Source organism: Nymphaea colorata, chromosome 5 (assembly GCF_008831285.2).
Source record: "Nymphaea colorata isolate Beijing-Zhang1983 chromosome 5, ASM883128v2, whole genome shotgun sequence".
Taxonomy (NCBI): domain Eukaryota; kingdom Viridiplantae; phylum Streptophyta; class Magnoliopsida; order Nymphaeales; family Nymphaeaceae; genus Nymphaea; species Nymphaea colorata.
Window position 1 is genome coordinate 9,423,816 of NC_045142.1, and position 20,283 is coordinate 9,444,098.

Sequence of the window (20,283 nt, forward strand, 5' to 3'; positions counted from 1 at the left end):
TGACCAACAAAAGAGTGCAAGATACTAATCAATCTCGTACGGTGGATAATCAATTGATAATCCAATTGTTGAATGAAATTCCTTCCAGGGTAGCAAATCTCTGTGTAAGAACTAATCATGTCAATTGGCATAGGTGGCTACAAAATTACTAAGCCAACAATTATTTTCGTGGTTTAGCTATGGAAACTAGTTACTCATTTTTGTATTAAGGCTGGTTCGTTTGACCAACAATCTAATTTGCTTTGATTTCATTTATCATGATTTTGTTCTTCTGCCTATTAAGGCTGGTTCGTTTGACTTGTATTCGTTATTCTTTTATTCTATTTTTTTTGCTTTTCATGGAAGGGGACAACCTTTACTCGATTTCATTGGAAGTACATTCCTATTATCAAGATCTGCTATTAGGTTTTCCCGAATTCTCTAAAGGACTCAAGTTTCAAATGAACGGTTTTCGGTCCTACAATATCCAATTTCAGTGCATGTTTCATGCTTAGACTGCTCAAAATGAGCTCTACCTGACGGGCATGGTCTCTTCAACAAACATCGAGAATCAAGAGGTATCAGTCAAAAGAAGTAAACTGCTAAAAGCAACTCAAAATATAGTAAAACATGAGAGAAATGCACCTAAAAATGAGGATGTTACAACACAAGTTTTGATTGGCCACATAGCCGTTCACCTGTTCACTGTTCTGCATCCAATGTTAACCGCTCCCGTCAGCCAAGCAATTCACGTTCCCATGGTAGACATCACTAGAGCTTCCATTGTCCATCAACGTGCCCTCCATTGGTCAAGTTGACGTCTTCATTCAATCGATGCTTCTACTAAATAACAGTTCTTCTTCATTATTTATTTTGAGTCATGCTTTAGTTTCTCCATTGGTCCCACTGTTCTGCCTATCAGTTTCTCAATGGCTGCCATACCCTTCCCAATCTAGGGGGAAGTAAGGAGGATCTTCTTCATGATTCATGCTCACAGTTGGAAAAGGGGGAACTCTCGTCTCCCTATAGTCAAATTGTCCTCACAATTCCTGTACGATGTGTTCATAATTGTATATTTATATATAGTTGTGTATCCCATTGATTATTTTCAAGAGGTTGGAACACTAATGGGGTAACGACCTCTGCATGCTCCATTGAACTTGTAGACCACTTTCTCATTTTAGATCGACTTCTTGAGTTATTGCATGGTTTTGTAACAAAACCTCTCAGTAAAAAACTGCAAACTTTATTTTTTAGATTATAATTAGGAACAAGGACAAAATGCTGATCTAATAGTATCATTTTGGAATCTTGCGTAATGCTATTTTACATTATAAATTTTCATATACTTTATTGCGTAATGCTATTTTACATTAAAAATTTTCATATACTTTAAATTGATTTTAAAGTTTTCGAATAAGAACATTACACCATACGGTTTTGCATTGTCAAACACAAGCCAAGACATATATGCAACTTACTTGCCCTAAAGACAAAAAATTGGAGCAGTTGCTTTACCAAACAATGCATATATATAGTCCATACAAGTGGGAAGCATTTTGCAAAGAGCTGCAATGGGGTTAGTTGTTGAATAAAAAGAAAAGTCTCTTTCGAGTTGAAGGAATTTCGGGAAAACTTGTCAAAAGTGGCAAAGAACTACGTTGTCATGCTGATATGAAAAAAATGTGGTGTACAATCATACATTATGAAGGCACCACAGAGTTTTTGCATGAGAAAGACCTCTCTCTCTCTCTCTCTCTCTCTCTCTCGTTTGAAAGGACAAGTAAAAAACTGGGGTCTGACATGGGAATGGACAGGGGAGGAGGGAATGCTGCTCTGCCCCGCTGGCATGTGTGGGTGAGTAGTACTTATAGATTGCGCAAACCCCGGCACCTCCCTCTGGCCGATCGCGAGAGACAAAGTAAGCCCATAGGAAGAGCTGTCCTTCCTCTTACTATGTCACCTCTTGGCTCTTACTCCACTCCACGGCTTGTCGGAACCGACCGCAGTGGTGGACCATTGTGGCAGAGGCCGTGGCCTCACTCGGACATGTTGCCACGTGACCGCTCATAATGACAGAGACGCTGAATTAAATATATGGCAGTCCACCGCTCTCTCTCTCGCTCTCTCTCATAATATTTACAATTGATTTCTTAGAAGACGAGGGCAATGTTAGAATATCTCTCGTCTGCCAATTGACTACCCAACTGACCGATCTCTTTTTTTTTTAATGTGAGTCAATTAAATTACCCTTCACGCTGGAATTGATGTAAATTGAATGTAGTGATCAGTCGTGCTTATCTAGCCATATACATTATTCCTGTATAAAGTATGACTTGACCATTTAGAACTGCATTATTGGACAGGGCATAAGCAGTTTGAGAATTATCTCTTTTCTGAATTTGTTTATACAGTCTAAACGATACTGTTGTTATGTGAAGTTCTGCACGGTACAAATCAGTGGCAGTGTCGAAAAAGGAAAATTATTCTTCACAGGCTATATACATAAAATAGCAAGCATTTATAGATATTCATTTGAAAATAAATAAAAGTTGGGGGGCTCACACCAGTCTGCTTCTGGTTTAGATTGTGTTTGTAGGTTAAAACTTTTAACCATGCGAAAAAAATGAGAGAAAATGTGGTCACACTACAAGAAAACCTAGCATCACCAGTGAACGCATGGTCGTTGGTTATGTAAAGGGTTAATCCAAATGAACCCCGTCGTTGGGATTTAACTCCGCCCATTTCTTCTATTCTCTCATAATAAATACCTCTTTCTCACACACACACCAGGCATGTAAATTTGAGAAAATTTTACTTGTCTTATATAATAATTTTGAAAAATAATATTTCAGTCCATGTCAAAATTTAAAAACTTTAATTTGGTCCTTTTATCAAAAATTTCTGGCTCCACCTTTGCTCACACACATTTGGGCAGACTATTGATCAATATCATTAGGCTCAATTTAACCGTCCTTCTATAATTAACTGGGTTCAAGTATAGTGCTGAAAGACATAACGCAGTTTGTCAGTTTTCAGCAAATTCAAAAGATATAAGGTGATCCACGTCAAGGTACCAACGACAAATTTGAAGCGTATAATTTTACAAGGTTGACAAGTCCTCCAATGGAAATTTCGAAAGCTTGGCGAACAGACTATAGTGTGTGTTCAACGTAGATGATGCGGACAGTGGAGTTGAGGAATCTTTGGCTTTATTGGAAGGTGGCAATTGAATACCTGTAAACCAGCAAGCACTCGGATGAGAGGTGAGGAGGAAGTTGCATACATATGGGTATGGCCAACGGAACTTGTGGTGGACGGCCCGGCACCTCCTCCCCTTTCTTCTCCATATATTCTTCCGCATTAACTTGGCTAAGTTGACTTGGCTAAGTTGAACAAGACAAAAAGGCTCTCTCTCTCTCTCTCTCTCTCTCTCTCTCTCTCTCTATATATATATATATATATATATATATATATATATATATATATATATATATATATATATATATATATAGAGAGAGAGAGAGAGAGAGAGAGAGACTTTTATGTGTGTATGTGTGTGTGTGCGCATGCCGAAAGATGTGTAATGTAGCTGATTGGGCCTAAGGCATGTTAACAATAGAAGGGAGTGTGGAGTGAGCTGAGGGATGCGTAAATGACTCAAAGTGCCATGGCGCTCCCTCTTTTGTGTGTGTGTGTTTGTGCATGCGCATTCGATGCAAATTATTTACAATACAAGTAAATAATAAGGCTCTAAGAAAAGAAAAGCAAAGGGTAATAGAAAGTTAATGAACACCTCCTTAAAAACCTAGACTAAAGAGTTTCACAGCCTCTTTGAATCACCTTTATCCAATCCCTGATCGATGCAATGAAGACAGAATCCAACATTGTTTCTTGTTGCAATATTGTTTCTGATCACCTTATCCAAAACCTTCCTCAAAGGCTTCATATTCTTCAAAGCATTTCATTGGATTGTATAATTTTGACGCAAAGTTGTAACAAACTGATTTTATTACTATTAGGGATGAAAAATTGAGAATCAGAACATAAAACGTACAACTGCGTCGGTATAAGCCACGGTTTTCACCCTGGCTGTGAGCGTTGCCTAACCCTTTCACCACGTACGTTATTACGTCAACTATCCGATATTACATGTCACGGATCCGTGCTGTTCTAGTAGTGACTGATCTTATAATTGATCTATAAATAGGAAAAACATATCAAAATTTCATCATTAAATATATTTGTTAGTAAATCGGCAGTCCCAATGCCATATGTATTATATGGTCCGACTTTGGTCATATAACAGTTAAGAAAGAAGGTGGCACAGCGCTTGGTTCATTAAGTTGTGTTCAATACCATATAGCAATATAATAAATAGGATTAATTACCATTAATTTTTTTTTTTCAAAAAGAAGCGGACACCACATTCAAACAAACTAGCTTTATTCATACCAAGATTGCTGTACGAATAATAAAAAATACAAATCTATAACCTAAATTGCGTCACCACATATCTGCATGCACATTGAGTATTCAGCAAAAGATAATTAAGAAGCACATTGGTTAACGGCTTAAGACTTTTGTGGTATTCAGTTACCTCTGGTTTGAGATTGGAGGTGTTCTCAGATCACTAAGGATTTCAGATCCAAAGATTTTGAGGTCAAAACCCTTTCCATTGGACCTCAAATTTTAGAATTTTCATCATATTTATTGAGGATCTCAAATTCTCCTTTTCTGTAGATCTGAAATGATCCAATATTTGTTTAATGTGGGTTCCACGCAAAAGAATTTTCAAATCAGTCTAGATTTCAAATCTGAGTCTATCAAACACACAAAGGAAAAAGGTTGATTTTCACCATTATTTTGAACCATTCAAATCTGGTGGAACTCCTGCCTGTTCGCCGACTGTGCGGCACCCTTTGACAATAACATTCCAGAATCTTTTAGATAGAGCGCATTTGGTATCAGGAATTCTGTCCTTGTCGGAGAACTACGTTTCAAAGAATACAACATTCCTTTTACCAAATCCCACTTTATGAGTTAACCAATGTTATTAGGTGAATGAACTGACAGATTGAGTGATTCAAAGGAATGGGTTGTGAATATGCAAAAATTGTATATTGTTTATCTTTATTTTTTGAAAATATAAACTAAAAAAATATTTCATTAATAAAAATTTGAAAAATGCGAAGCTGCTAATTTCCTTCATGCAGCTTTACCATTATATACTTACATTAATTATCTCTGTACCTGTCAGGTAAAGAGGTCATTCTATCTTCGCAGTTACTCATTTTGGCATACTTGCTCCAACTAAATTTTGGTTTTCTTTTACATTTTGCTGATGAACAAGATAAAGTAAAACTATTCCCTTTTCTTAAAAGAAGTTAGCTGCCATGATGCTTTCATGCATTAAATTTCCTAAACGACGTTAGCTGCCAATAAATTATCATGTTTTAAAGTACTTCTTTTGGTAGTTATCCCCATTGATTGCAGTTGTTGGCTGTCCCTGAACCCATCAAACTGGCATTGGGTCTCAGGGGAGTCCATGTGAGACTGCAAAATCAGGTTTTAGAGGCAAAACCAATGAAATTGGGTTCAAAGCATAGTTAAAGGGAACATGTTTGTCTTGAAAAAAATGTGATAAACTAAATGGCAATTTAAAACTTTAAAAACACGTTTTTTAAAAAAAAAAACATTAAAACCAAGTTTTCACTAATAAAGCAAGTTTTCAAAACTCATTAAAAAAACATGATTTATTAAGCCTAAATTTTGCAAAATTAAGTTGATTGATATGGGTGTCATCCACACGACACTTTACACTCAGCCAAATAAGTAATCAAGATTGGCAGGCCGATATTAAGATAACGCAGATGGAGTTAATTTTTCGAACAAGTATGAGTTTGTCACCTCAAATTTGGATTATGGAGCAGCAGTACCACATAAGCAACACTTCAGCATGTGCCAACCAACCAGAGAATAATATGGGCCAGCTTGTTGCAGAAGTGGCATATGAAGGCTCAACAAACTCATAAAAGGACATGTCACCCACTTCTTTTATTTTACGTCCCCATGGCAACTGCCATCTTTACATGATCTGCTCTCCACCTACATTTTGGTGACCTAACCAAAAAAAAAAAGTTGTTTCAATAAATCGGTTTAAGTTGAACATGGTACTCTCAGCCAGGGTCCATAGCCTCTGGCGGCCCCTTGGCTCTAGGGCTGCACAATGAGCAGAGCTAACTCAGGCTCGACTCGAACTCGCTCAAAAAAACTCGACTCGCTTATAGACAAGCCGAGTTTGAGCCTACAAAGATACTTGAAACCAGGGGCGGAGGGAGGGGGGGCGCCCGACCAGGCCATGGCTCGGGTGAGCCCAGAAAAAAAAAATTACATTGAAAAAATCAAATTTTTTTAGTTTGGCCCAACCGGTCGCTCCTCTTGGCCCAACCCTGGCCCAGCCCACAAATCATCTTGGCCCGACCCTAGAAAAAATCCTGGCTCCACCCCTACTTGAAACAATAAATGAGTCGAGTTCAACTTTCAAGAACTCAACTTGTTTATACTCCACTCAACTTGCAAACCGGTACGCTATATAATATTGTCAAAACCGGTTTCACAAGTTACATGAGTTAAACGAGTTATACGAGTTAACGCTTACACCAGTTAATGCTAAACAAGTTAACTCCCAAACGACTTAAATGGGTTAAACGAGTGAGTTCGAGCTCGATTTAGTGTAGTCGAGTCGAGCTCAAGCTTGCTATAAAGAGCTCAAGTCAAGTTCGAGGCAAGCTCGAGCTCAAGGTTTTTGAGCCGAGTCGAGCTTGAGCTCGCCAAGCTTGGGCTCAACTCGGCTCGTATGCAGCCCTCCCTGGCTCAGCCCCAGCTCTCAGCTGCGTGTCTCCTGCCCATCGGCAAAATAGTGCAATTTTTTGGAAAAAGTTCCCAATTAATGATTAAAACCTTTGGTAGGAAATATAAAATTGCAAGGTTAAGACGCTTAATAAGAATGATTGTAATTCTTCCTTTGAAAGATATACCGATTACATTTTAAATTTGTAATACTTGCATCTTAATTAAGCTCATGGGTCTCAAGTCAGGTCCCTCTTTTTTTTCTGGCTTGATATTCATGAATTTGAGGGATTTTAAATATTGTAAGTTCATGATTCTCAAATCTATCGCTGCTGAGATAATGAATTTAAGGTGGTCTCATATGAAATCAAATCCTTATTAAATCTAAAATCAGGGGCGATAAGATCTCCACCAAAGAGGTAGATACAGTTACTGTCTTCTTTCGGGAAACCGTCGTAGTGAAGTTGAAATTGTTTTCAAAACTCTTATAGATTAGAACTTACGTTTTCAAATTATTGTTGAGAAAATTAATCATTTGTACGCCATCTCCATTTGAAAGTTTGTAAGAATTAACTTACAAGTCCTGGAAATATTACTTTTTCTCTTTCCGTGTGAACTAGATTTCCTAGTCCACACAAGAATGCAAGTTGCTGTTTTAAAGCCTGATAATTCATACATCATATCATATCCTATATCTTGTTTCTTTGCTTTTGAATATGACAATGGCATCCTTATAGACAATTTGGTTCGCGAAACACAACTCCAAGATATAGTTAGTACGGAGATGTGAATAATAAAGATCAGCTGCCAACTTTTTGTTGAAGAAAAAAAGTTGTGACAGTCTTTTTCTTCGTCTTTAGCCGTGATGAGAAGGTATCAACAAGATGGGGGCTCATTTGCAATTAAATGACTGTCTTCGATGTACATTTTGCGACGGTATATGGACCATTTTTGCAAAAAAACTCCACTAAGATTATATGTTAGTTACAAAACACCACTCTATTTCATTTTGGAAGCAGGTTATATATTATGGCTCATAATACTGGACCATATGGTTAAAAATAATCAAAATGCACTCTTACAAGAGAAAAATGGTATGGATATTCTGCAATGATAAAAATGTCTATTCTTTGAGAGGTGGTTATGTGCATGAGGTACATTGTGCACGAGAGATCTGCCTCTATGCGCTAGGAATCATGCTTATGGGCATATGCATATAATCAGCTCTGATCTCCATTAAACCATAGTAACACACGGGCGGAGCTAAGGTCCGGTTCGCTTAGGCCTTAGCTTCACTTTAAAAAAAAATTAAAAAAATATATACATAAATTTTAAAAAAATACTTATTTTATATAAAAATTTAAAAAAATGTTATTTTAATCTTAATTAAAATTTAAAATCTTTAATTCGGCTCTGACTCCGCCCCTAATAACACAGTTTTTGTATGCTTTCGGTGTGACAGGAAATGACTCACTCCATAATTCGATAACGTGGACACGAGTCTCCAATTGATATTGTACTGAAAATTGATGGCAGTTACGTAATTTGATTGTGGGAGTTTTGGTATATGATTGGAGTAGATGAGTGTCTGTGGGGTCCACGAACCATGGCCACACCCTCTACATCCACACCCTTGCCTCTCCACTCTGTCTTAATTTCATTTCCATGAATTGTCCTTGTGCTTGGTTGGACCAACAGTTCTGTCAGATTCCTTCCTGCAAAGGGACGGCTCCTCCTCCCCTCCCCCCACACCAAACCCATGGCCGACTGCGCCAAAACTCTTCTCCATGCAATGGATTTCTTCTGGTTCCGCCACAACATCCTCAGCCCAAAGCCCCCCTCGCCCCTTCATCACAGAGCCATGGAACTGGTGAACCCAAACCCAGAACTGCCAACAGCAGAATCACCAGTGCTTCTCAAAGAACAACATTTCTCTTCATTGCCAGAGCTTGTCCTCAGCCCCCTCTCTGAGGTAGTGTCTCATCTATGAACCCTTTCCTGATCTAAATCTTTTCTCTTCATATGCTAATGTATTTCTGGCCCTTGTTCTCTCGGCCCATTCTTGTTTTTGAGGAAGAAAGGAGTTGATGGTTGTTCATATGATTCTCTAGCTTTGACTGCTTGGATACTGATAATCGTGTCTGCAGGTGGATGATGAGTGCACGACGAGAAGGGCATCAAGTTTGGAGCTGGTTCGCGAAGATGAGGCCAGCTCGTGGAGCAGCAGCAGCAAGGTGCAGTCCTCCCCATTGTCACCTCCTGCCATCAAATTGCAGAGGACAGGATGCCAACGTCGAGGGAGAATCAGAAGTTACAAGAGTTTGTCCGAGCTCGAACGCGACGAGCTGAAGGGTTTCATGGACCTGGGGTTCACATTCAAGAGGGAAGAACTGAACCCACGTATGATAAGCATGATCCCGGGGCTGCAGAGGCTGGAGGCAGGGGAAGAACCGAGCGACAGTACCGTGAAGGTGAAAGTCAGGGACAGCATCACCAGACCTTATCTTTCAGAAGCATGGCTGATCAATAGGCCGGATTCTCCACTGCTGAACTTCAAGATACCAAGAGTACCCAACGGAGGGACGGACATGAAGAAGCATCTGAGATTCTGGGCTCGAACAGTTGCTTTGGCCATTCAACAAGAATCTTAGTTCATTCCCTGCCTGTGTTTAGAATTTGGCTGCTGATTAATCTCAATCAAGATACAAGTTTACTCGTACCTCAAAAGAGGAATCGGTGGAAACAAGAACAAACGACAACCGCAGATCTCCGGATTATGATCTGTAATGTGTAGAATGGAGCAATCAACTGCTTAGCAGAAAGAAGAAAAATTTTGATAGGTGAATCAGAGATATAAGTTAGCTCTTATCAGCTGTCAGTGACGACACATGTGCTCCATGATACGGCGGCAACCACTGGTTCGTTTTAATATGGTCGGTGGCAGTCACAAGCACAACTACCCGGTTGCTGAACATGCTCAGTGAAGAAGGGAAACGTGCTTTGAGGCAACAGATGCTTAACTGAGCATAGTTTGCTGCAAGAGATGAAAGAGCTTCTGCTGACCTTGTATACACTTGCTAAGGAGAAGGCAAATGTAAATCTTTAGTTAGCCTACTAAGAGGCCTCAAAAGATATCTCAACAAACACCATAAATTCTCAATAATGCAGCTGCAAAAGATGCTGGACCGCAGTTAGTGTCACATGGACTAATGAGTCTCTCTCTCTCTCTCTCTCTCTCTCTCTCTCTCTCTCTCTATATATATATATATATATATATATATATATATATATATATATATATATAAACTACTCCGGTTATTTATTGGCAAAGGAGAACGCGAATCCCCAGGCACCTTGCAAACAAATCACGTATCTAAGGATGAAGAGTACCATCAGAGAAAGGCCGTCTAACAACTGAGAATCTTGTTGCGCGGCCGACACCTTTTGAAAGCACACGGGCAATCCGTGATGCTGGGAAAAGATTCCAGACTTCCCTTCTCAGCAAGGAAATAGAAAAGGGAAAAACGGCAAACCGTAATTATGGAAAACAACAGAACCCACCCATCTGAAAGTTGATGTTAACAGCCTTTGCAGTGCGACAAGGAAAACAGCTGACCGTGGTAAGCTTTTGTTGCCTCAGATGTTGATCCATGTTTTTTTTGGTGTTTCATGACCATCTTGATTTTGAGAGGTTTGAAGGGCTCAATTGAACCAAGTTGTTTAAAAATTAAGGGGAAAAAAAAAGTTTAAAGGCCAGAGTGTATTAGCATGGAAATTCGAAGAATGTGAACTAATTCAGCAACAAATTCCACTACAATGATTAGCACCATCCGCCACGGATGTCCTTAAAGGGCATTTACACATAGTAGCCCAATACTTGTGTGAAACTGTTACCTTTCTCTTAGGTCGCACGAAATTAATATAGCTTATTATGTGCAAGTGTAAAGCGAATTAAATATGGCTTATTGGTGCGAGTGTTGAGAGGGAGAAGAGAGAAACAAAAAGAAATGTCCAGCAGTTTCTCTGGTCAACAGATAGAGAAACTTCCATCGGTCGAGATTGGAGAGAGTGGAGCAGTGGGGGCGTGGAGAGAGAGAGAGAGAGAGAGAGGGGATGCTATTCGACAAGGAGGAGATTGGCGTAGCAGACATGCATCTTTTGCTTTTGCCTCCCTCCTCCATTCAGGGGTAGAAATTCTTCCATTTTAGAAACCAGCCAATCATGTTGTAGAAATCGGTATGCTTACATGATGTTTCTCTCTTTTTGTTTTAAACCCCAAGATGCACAATGGTTTGTATAAGCCGCAATGCTATTTGGCTTGGTTCATCTCGTGGCAGCTATTAATTCGTCAGCAAATAGCTGTTCTCTCTTTCTTTGTTCGATGGAGGAATAAGACAAAGTGCCTTGTCTAGAGGCCCGGCAGAAGTGAGGTAATGATTCAGTTACATACTTTGGATCCTTTTTCCCTATGCTGTTTGGAATTGTGGAATTTCTATGGGATTTCTTTGGACCTTCGGAATTTCTGTGGCCTATGTTGTTTTTCTTTTTTATTTATTATGGCTTTTTCTTACTACAACTCATTGTTTTTAAGTAAATTATGAAGAATGCTCTTTATTCATGGTTAGGTTTTGACATGAAATGGAAAACGCTTTATCGTAGTTAATGAAACTTGGGGCTGAGAATGGCAGCTGACTGCCATCCCCCTTTCTGTACTCGTTTCTCGCTTCTTTCCATTAGAAATCTCTTTGTTATTTCAATTAGAAATGTCTCTCACCCTTTTCTATGTATTTATTTCAAACCTCTTCTTGAACGATTTATATTAGAACAATCTCCACATTCAGTGCATGCATCGATTTTGAACTAAGTTCGTCTTCTATTTTCTGACATCAGATTACGAGATTTCTTGGTTTCTCACATCAGTCACTGGGTTCTTTTTTACCTCTTCTGGATTCTCAAATCTGAACCAAATCCGACGATTGCTTTGACAATGTATTATGTCTTTTTGTTAGAAATATTCATATTGTGGCTGACATTGGATCAGATTCATTGTGTTACAAAATATTCAATTTTCTTAACGTTGAACTAACAACCTTTCTTATGCCAATTTGCCCTTGTATCTGATACGACCCTTTTCTATTCTATTCTTTTCTTATCTCTTAATGCTCTATTACATAAAATCCAAACTTGAAATCTGCCTCTTAAAAAACTGTTTTGTACTACTATCCAATCAGTATATACTTGACATCATATACATCGTCCTAATCTGTCCACAGAAAACACATTGAGTTCACAACCGACAGCAATTACTTGGTTCATGTACAGTACCTATGTTTTTGTGAACCTAAAATTCATTGTTGCTTATTTGTTTGATTGAATAATTTTTCTCCTTCCTTCTTTTCCTGATCTTTAAATCAATAGTCTCTTCTATTACACTTGGTTCTCATCCCCTCTCTTGTTTAAAACTCTTTTTCCAACTAGAACAGACTTCAACACCAAGCTCTGCTTCTATTCCTCCTGCTTCACTCCATTGCCTGAGCCACAAGCCCCTTCATGAGAAGTGTATGTTCATGGTTAGTCGTGTGTGTGTGATCTTGCATTATTCATTGAACTTTCTTATTACTGAGCATATCATATGCTCTATATCTAAACAAATCCCTCTCGTTGATTAATTTCCAAATTTAAGGAAGGCGGGTACTAGTTAATTAAGTTTTTCCATAACAAAACATTTCTTAAAAAACATAAATTTGCATGTCATGGTTTTCATTGAAATTTTTGTAGAAAAGGGTGCCTCCCACCTCCTTGGAATTTCTAAAATATGCCATGGCCACCTCCAATCCGTTTTGAGAATTGAAAGCCCCAGTTTGGAAACACAGATCAATTTATATGAAAATAGAATGCTTTGTTTCTACCTTTTTCAGCAATTGAGAATATCTTTGCTTTTAATATTAACTAAGTCTTCAATGTTCTAAATAGTGTTTTTAAATGCTTCATTTGGGCATATCAAAATCAGTGATCAACAATTACAATCATGCACATTAGTTTCATATGAACGTGACTAGTTATGATCATCTAGAATCATGTTTTACTTCGTATGTTTGTTTGCCCAGGGCGGCGGTAAGTCTAATCTGTTAAGGTAAGGTAGATCTCATTTCATATCAATATGTACCTTCAGTTAATTACACTTAACAATCATGGGCAGTAGCTTATGCTGTGAGATTGAGAAAGAAGAGGCAACTTTTTTTACAGGATCTGTTATTGTTTTGGAGGTATGCTGCTAAGCTGACCCAGTCAAGTTTCAGACAAGGGGTTCGTGTGGGTGCAAAATGATTCAGGTGCATGTTAAAATAGATGTGCAATGCACGACTAATAAAAACATAAAAAAATATGATCCATTATGCATGATGCAAAAGCAAAAGACAAAAAAATTTGGAATTGAAATGGAGAAAGACAAGAGAGGGAGAAGCATACCATAACGAGGATGCGTGCATTAAATTTTCTCAAGAATTGAACTGTGTGGATGAATTCTAATTTGAAAACAATAAAACATATTAAAAATAAAAAAGAGATGTAGGTTACTTGAGATAGACTTGATGGCATTTTAGAGTCATGAGCGCAATCCCCACTCGTAACCTTGTTGGCTTTTGGAAATTCATCTGCAAATACTATTATTTTGGATTTGATCAATTTGGGATCCAAGTTTGAAGTCCAATTCTGTTGGAGATGGTTCTGAATGTGGGAATAAGTTTTTATTGGATTTATATCTGAATCAAAATGATTTGGACGCGGATTTGAATATTTGCAAATCAGTTTTGGACTTTGAATTTAATACAGGATTTTGGATAGAATTTGGGTTTAGATCTGAAATCTAATATATTTGGATCCTGATATGAACTTGGTTTAAGTACATGAAATCCATTTTAATTTGAGTACCACTTTATTGAGATATGGAAATTTATTGAAAATTGGCTCTTTTAATCATGGAATGAGGAAATGAATCATGAATTTGGAGAATGATTTGGATATTAATTTGGAAAATCTTTGGTTTGATGAAATGGGCTTGAATTGGATCTTCCCATATTTGGATTTTCTAAACTGACTTACTTGGATTTCAAAATATGGACTTGTTGAAGGAAATACGATTGGATATGATCTTCAAAACCTTATTTGAATTTAAGATTGGGATTTTGAATTTGAAAAACATTTGAGAACAATGTTAACATGGCCTCGAGTCCAGCTCGAATTTATTGAAAGAGTGAGCCTTGGACTAAAGAGGCATGTGAAGAGAAGAAGTTGGTCATTTGCCCACTTCATCCTCGAGACACCAACCCAAGAATTATCTCCATCTAGAGGCAGATAGATTGACATTCAATACGCGCTTAGGTAGGTTTTAAGTGGTGCATCAATTATTCAATCAAATGATATTTGGGTATTTCACAACCATACATTAAAGAAGAAATGATTGACCAAATAAAATTCCTAAATTGTCCCTAAGTTTTCACTCATGCATGCATGTACCCATCTCGAATCAAATCATACACGCAATTTGAATCCAAATGTCGAGAATTGGTGTTGGCCGTTTAGTGCTCTTGTCTTTATCAAATCATTTAGCTCACATATTCATGGGAAGAGCCATTGGGGACAAATACGCATAAACCATTAACAAGTAGAATTTTTTCATATAATAAGCATTCCACCATGGATTTTAGTTCAACAATTCAACAATGCGAATCGAAGGTTACTACTGAGTGTCGATCATAACTAAACATGCTCCCTAAATATTAGATGGTCAAAATAAGCAAAATTCAACTTTCAAAGAGCCGGCAAAATAATCGTGAAAGTTAACAACCATTCAAACTGTGGAGACGGGAATTACCTGAACGATCGACTGCCCACCAGAATTGAAGGCTTCTGTTCCAATGGCGCTACTATAGAAAAGGAAACTAAGGAAGCCTTTGCTGGAATTCCGATTCCAGCACGTGTGGTAGCAGCTCGACAGGGTGCAGGTCCAAAGCACCTCAACAAACACTTATATCAATAAGCTCAGAATGAATTAAACTATGTGAAACAGGAAATGAGAATATTGAATGCATCATCAGCTTATCACGAAGCCAATTCCTATCACAAATTGGTGATGCAGTCACCAGAAATTCACCGCCACGTTTGGATTGATTTCCAGTCGAAACCAATCCAAACTACAAAAATACATTGTCTTAGTCTATTTATGTTTTTTTATGAGATTATATGTAGGAACAATGAAAGGAACATTGTGTTAATGACGTGATTATATCAATTTTGTTTTTTCATTTGGGCATATCTCCCCCTCTTTCTCTATAATCATTTTAATGGTTCTACTTAAGAGCTCAAAAACAAAAATCTAAAAGAAGAACCTCATTTAGACAAGGTTCTCTCTTTTCTTCCTTTAAAAAGATAAATAAAACCAATCCAGTCAAAGTTGGTATGATTTTTGAAATGCAATCAAAAGAGTAGCCCATTGGGCATAACTCTTTTCACCTTTTCTGAAATCACTTTTAATTATTATTGAAGTTCCAAAAACAGCTTAATTAAGTTGGTATGTTTTCAAAATGATTGAAAGTGCAGCTTCCTTCTTGACGCATCTCCTTCTTCAGATTATTTTGAGTACTTTCCAAAACCATCTTAATCAAAGCTGGTACATTTTCTAAATTTTTAATTAGCGCAGCCAACTTGGGTGTGTTGTCTTTCTCTCTCTCTTTCAAATCATTTCAATTGATTCCAAATTAAAAGCAAAACCTGCTTCATCAAAGTTGGTATGTTTTCAGGACTCACTCAAAGAACAGCTGCCTCTTGGCATGATCTTCTTTACTCTCTCTTGAGGGAGAGTGCTCTTGAATAGATTCAATCATGAACCCAAGCTAACTTTATTAAGTTATCAGAGTTCCAAGAGAAAAAAAAGATAAGGAAATAATCTAAGCCAGTACAATTAGAGATGGATTGAGCAATTCATCCTTTGTTTGGTTGACTAATTAGAAAGGAGAGAAAGGGAGAAAATATGTTTGGCTGCGAGGAGAGAAAAAGAAAATGAGAGTGTAGTGTAAATCCAATCCCTTCAATTTAAGAGCAAGAGCCTTCACAATACCCCTTCCATCCACCCAAGTCTTTTTCTTCAATAAGCAAGTTAGCGGTATTATTGTAAAGTATTATAAATCCTATCATTTCCTTTCCTTCATATTTCTTTTCCTTCATGTAGTCTCAACAAACATGATTTTTTCTTTTCTTTTTCTTTTTTTATTGAAACAAGCTTTTATAATCACTTCTTTCCTTTCATTTTCATTCCATTTATGTCTCTTCTCTTTCAGTTCTCTCCCTCCCTTTCCCTCCATTTTCCTCCAACCAAACAAGGCATGACTTAAAGAAACGAGTCAAAGAGCTACCTCCATGGGTGTGTTCTCTCTCTCTCTCTCTCTCTCTCTCTCTCTCTCTTACACACACACACAGATTTTCTTAGGAAGATCTTAGTAGCAGCTTCAAAAAAGCTGCTCTACTTCCAACATCCATTGGAGGGGCAGCCTCTAATGGCATGCCCTCCTTCCTTTCTTTTCTTTAATGCAAAATGTTAAAAAAAAAAAAAGATGATGGATCATTCATTGGAGAAAGTTCCTAAATTGATTTCACTTGAAGTTCCTAAAAAATTCTGCTAATACTTACAACTAAATCTCTGTAGATACAGCGTTCTGCAGCTCAAATGGGGTTCGTGTTGGGTCGGGTCCAGCCTCAAGTGGACCCGATCCGGCCTGTCACTTAAGTGACAGGCGGAAAAAAAGGGGAGGGCACTCGATGGTGCCCCCAATCTCTCACGTCTCTCTCTCTCTCTCTCTGGGTATTTTTCTCCTTTTGGAAAAAAGAAAAGAGAGGTGTGCTCTCTTGTAGCTGCACAGCAAGAAGAGACAAGGAGAAGAAGAAAGGAGAGAAGGAGAAGAGGAAGGCAAGGAAGAAAAGGTTGCGAGCTCTTAGCTTGAGTAAGATTTGATTTCAACGAGGAAGCCAGACGCATCTCCTCCCAATCCACAATTTCTGCATTCCATCGGTGATATTTCCCTTGTTTTTCTCGTATAGTTTTGATGAGATATTATTGTTTGAGGGTTGGCTTTGTGTAGCCCCTCGTGGGAAAACTTATATCATTGATTATAGTGGATTGAATTTGGGTCGTAGTACCCCGTAGTTTTTACCCTCATTGTTTTGAGGGGTTTTTCACATAAAAATCTTCTTGTGCAGTTTGTGATTGTTATTGCTTTGGTTGGATTGATTAGCCGTTGATTTGTTGCTTATTGCATAATCGGATTGGGCTATAGTTTGTTGCTAAATTCATTTAGTAGATTCGTGTCGTATCCGCATTTTATCCCAACAAAGTGGTATCAGAGCCAACATTGTGGATAACAAAATTGATTTTGGTACTAGCCGTATGATTAGCCTAAATGAGACTAATTATAGTCTATGAAAAAATAAGATGAAAGATCTCTTATATGTGAAGGCTATGCACCTCCCAGTTTTTTCAAAAGAAAAGCCGGCTTCTAAGTCTGATGAGGAACGAGAATTTGAACACGAACAAGATTGTGGTTTCATTCGACAATGTGAGGATGAAAATGTTTATAACCATATCCAAGATGAAAATCATGCATGTAGTTTGTGGGTAAAATTAGAAAATCTTTATGTCTTCAAGACAGGAAATAGTAAATTATTTCTTCTGAAAAGATTGATGAATTTGACATTCAGGGAGGGCAGTTCAGTGTCAGACTTTTTAAATGATTTTCAGGGGATCATCAGTCAGTTATCCAGTATGAGTGTTAAATTTGAAGATGAGATTTTGAGATTATTATTGCTTGCTACTTTACCTGATTCATAAGAGACATATAGAGTATCGCTTACTAACTCTGCATCTAGTGGGATTGTTTCTTTAGAGACTGTTAAGTCAGGTATTCTCAATGAGGAGATGAGAAGAAAATCTCAGGATTGCTCTTCTCAGACAGAGATTCTTTTCACAGAGAACAGGGGGAGGAGTAAATTCAAGAGTGACAGGAGCAGAGATAAATGCAGAAACAAGCCCAAATCGAGATCTAAGAATTTGGAATGTCACCACTACGGAAAGAAATGACACATAAAGAAGTATTGCTTCCAACTGAAGAAGGAGAATAAAATTGGGGAGAAACATGAGAAGAAAAATGACTGAGATGACAACGTCGCAGCCGCTGCACAACATGAAATGTTCATTGTTTGTGATGCTGACATGGTTAATGTTGCCAGAGAGATGATACTTGTTGGCTTGTTAATAGTGGTTCAGCTTTTCATGTTACTTCCCATAAGGATTTTTTCTCTTCATATATTTCTGGTGATTTTGGCACTTTGAGAATGGGTAATGGTTCTTTGTCTCATGTTGTAGACAGAGGCGACGTCATTTTGAAGAATGCGAATGGAGCTCTATTGAAGCTGACAGACATGAGGCATGTACCTAACATGCATCTGAACTTTATTTGTACAGGAAGGCTCGATGAAGAAGGGTATCACAACACTTTTAGTGAGTGCCAATAGAAGCTTACCAGAAGTTCCCTGATTATTGCTTGAGGCAAAAGATGCAGCAATAATCTTTATACTATGCAGGCATCCATTTCCAGAGACATGGTACATGTGACACATGATGAGAAATCTATTGAGTTATGGCACAAGTGGCTGGGACATATGAGTAACAAGGGACACGGGTTTCTTTCAAGAGTCATCCACCTTTCAGAAAGTCAGAAGCACTTGAGTTGGTTCATACAGATGTATGTGGTCCTATGAAAGTAAGTTCACATTGTGGTGCACTTAATTTTGTCATGTTTATTAATGATTTTTCCAGAAAAGTTTAGGTCTATTCTTTGAAGAGGAAAGACCAAGTCTTTGGTGTTTTTAAGGACTTTCATGCACTGGTTGAAAGACAGCCAGGAAAGAAGCTGAAGTGCGTTCGTAGCGATCATGGGGGAGAGTATATTGGTCCATTTGATGAGTATTGCAGATCTCATGGCATCAGGCACCAGAAGGCTCCACCTAAGACTCCTCGGTTGAATGGCGTGGCAGAAAGAATGAACAAGACTTTCATGGAGAGAGTTAGATGTCTCCTATCTGAAGCTAAGTTATCTGATTCTTTTTTGTGTGAAGCTTTACATACTGCTGCTTATGTGAGTAACTTGTCTCCACATGTTCCTTTGGATGGTGATGTACCTAACAGAGTTTTGTATGAAAAGGATATATCCAATGAGCACTTACGTGGGATGCAGGGCATTTGTGCATATACCAAAAGATGAGAGATCAAAGTTGGAATCAGAAAGCAGGCAGTGCGTGTTTTTGGGTTATGGCCATGATGAATTTGGTTATAGATTGTATGATCCAGTTGAGAAGAAGCTTGTCAGAAGCAGGGATGTGATATTTGCTGAAGATCAGAATATTGAGGATATTCAGAAAGCAGTAAAGGATTCTTCTCATAGCAGCTATTTGCTAGTTGATGTGGAGCATATTCCCTTACAGAATACTTCAAGAGCAGTGCCAGATGATGTTATTGGGGAGATACATGTCATATATTCCTAATTCAAATGACAAGGTGACGATCATAATTTGGAGGGTTCTTCCTCATATGTAGATCAGCAGCAAAGATCCACGAGGGAGCGGCGTCCCTCAACTAGATATCTCGCACATGACTATATTTTGTTGACTGACAGTGGTGAGCCTGAGTGTTATGAAGAAGCTATGCATGATGTGCACAAGGAAAAGTGGATGGAAGTCATGAAAGATAAAATACAGTTACTTTACGACAACCACACCTTCAAGCTTGTAGAGTTGCTCCAAGGCAAAAGAGCATTGAGAAACAAATGGGTTTTAGAGTGAAACATGACGAAAACTCTCTAAACCCAAGATACAAAGCTAGGTTGATTGTGAAGGGGTTCAATCAGAGGAAAAGAGTTGATTTTGACGAGATATTCTCACCGGTGGTCAAGATGTCATCTATCAGAGTTGTTCTTAGTTTGGCAGCCAGTCTTAATTTGGAGATTGAGCAGATGGATGTGAAGGCAGCTTTTCTTCATGGTGATCTTGATGTGAAAATTTACATGATGCAATCTGAAAGTTTTATTGTGAAAGGTAAAGAAAACCATGTTTGCATATTAAAGAAAAGCTTGTATGTTCTGAAGTAGGCACCTAGGCAGTGGTACAAGAAATTCGAGTCATTTATGTGGGAGTATGACTACACCAAGACTACTTCAGATCACTGCGTCTTTGTGAAGAAATTCTCAGGTGATGATTTTGTCATTTTGTTGATTTATGTTGATGACATGTTCATTGTTGGCAATAGTATCTTGAGAATTTCAAGCTTGAAAAAGAAGTTGAGCAAGTCTTTTGCTATGAAAGACTTGGGACCTACTAGTCAGATTTTGGGTATGAAGATCACGCGAG

The 20,283-nt window shown here is 38.1% G+C and overlaps 1 protein-coding gene across 1 annotated transcript; it reads left to right on the top strand.

Annotated features, from left to right (window-relative positions):
• The first annotated feature begins 8,511 nt into the window (after positions 1-8,511).
• LOC116254805 (uncharacterized) lies at positions 8,512-10,031 on the top strand. Its single transcript, XM_031630388.2, has 2 exons — positions 8,512-8,803; positions 8,979-10,031. The coding sequence occupies exons 1-2, from the start codon at positions 8,591-8,593 to the stop codon at positions 9,480-9,482; spliced, it is 717 nt and encodes a 238-aa protein (XP_031486248.1). The 5' UTR covers positions 8,512-8,590; the 3' UTR covers positions 9,483-10,031.
• The last annotated feature ends 10,252 nt before the right edge of the window (positions 10,032-20,283 follow it).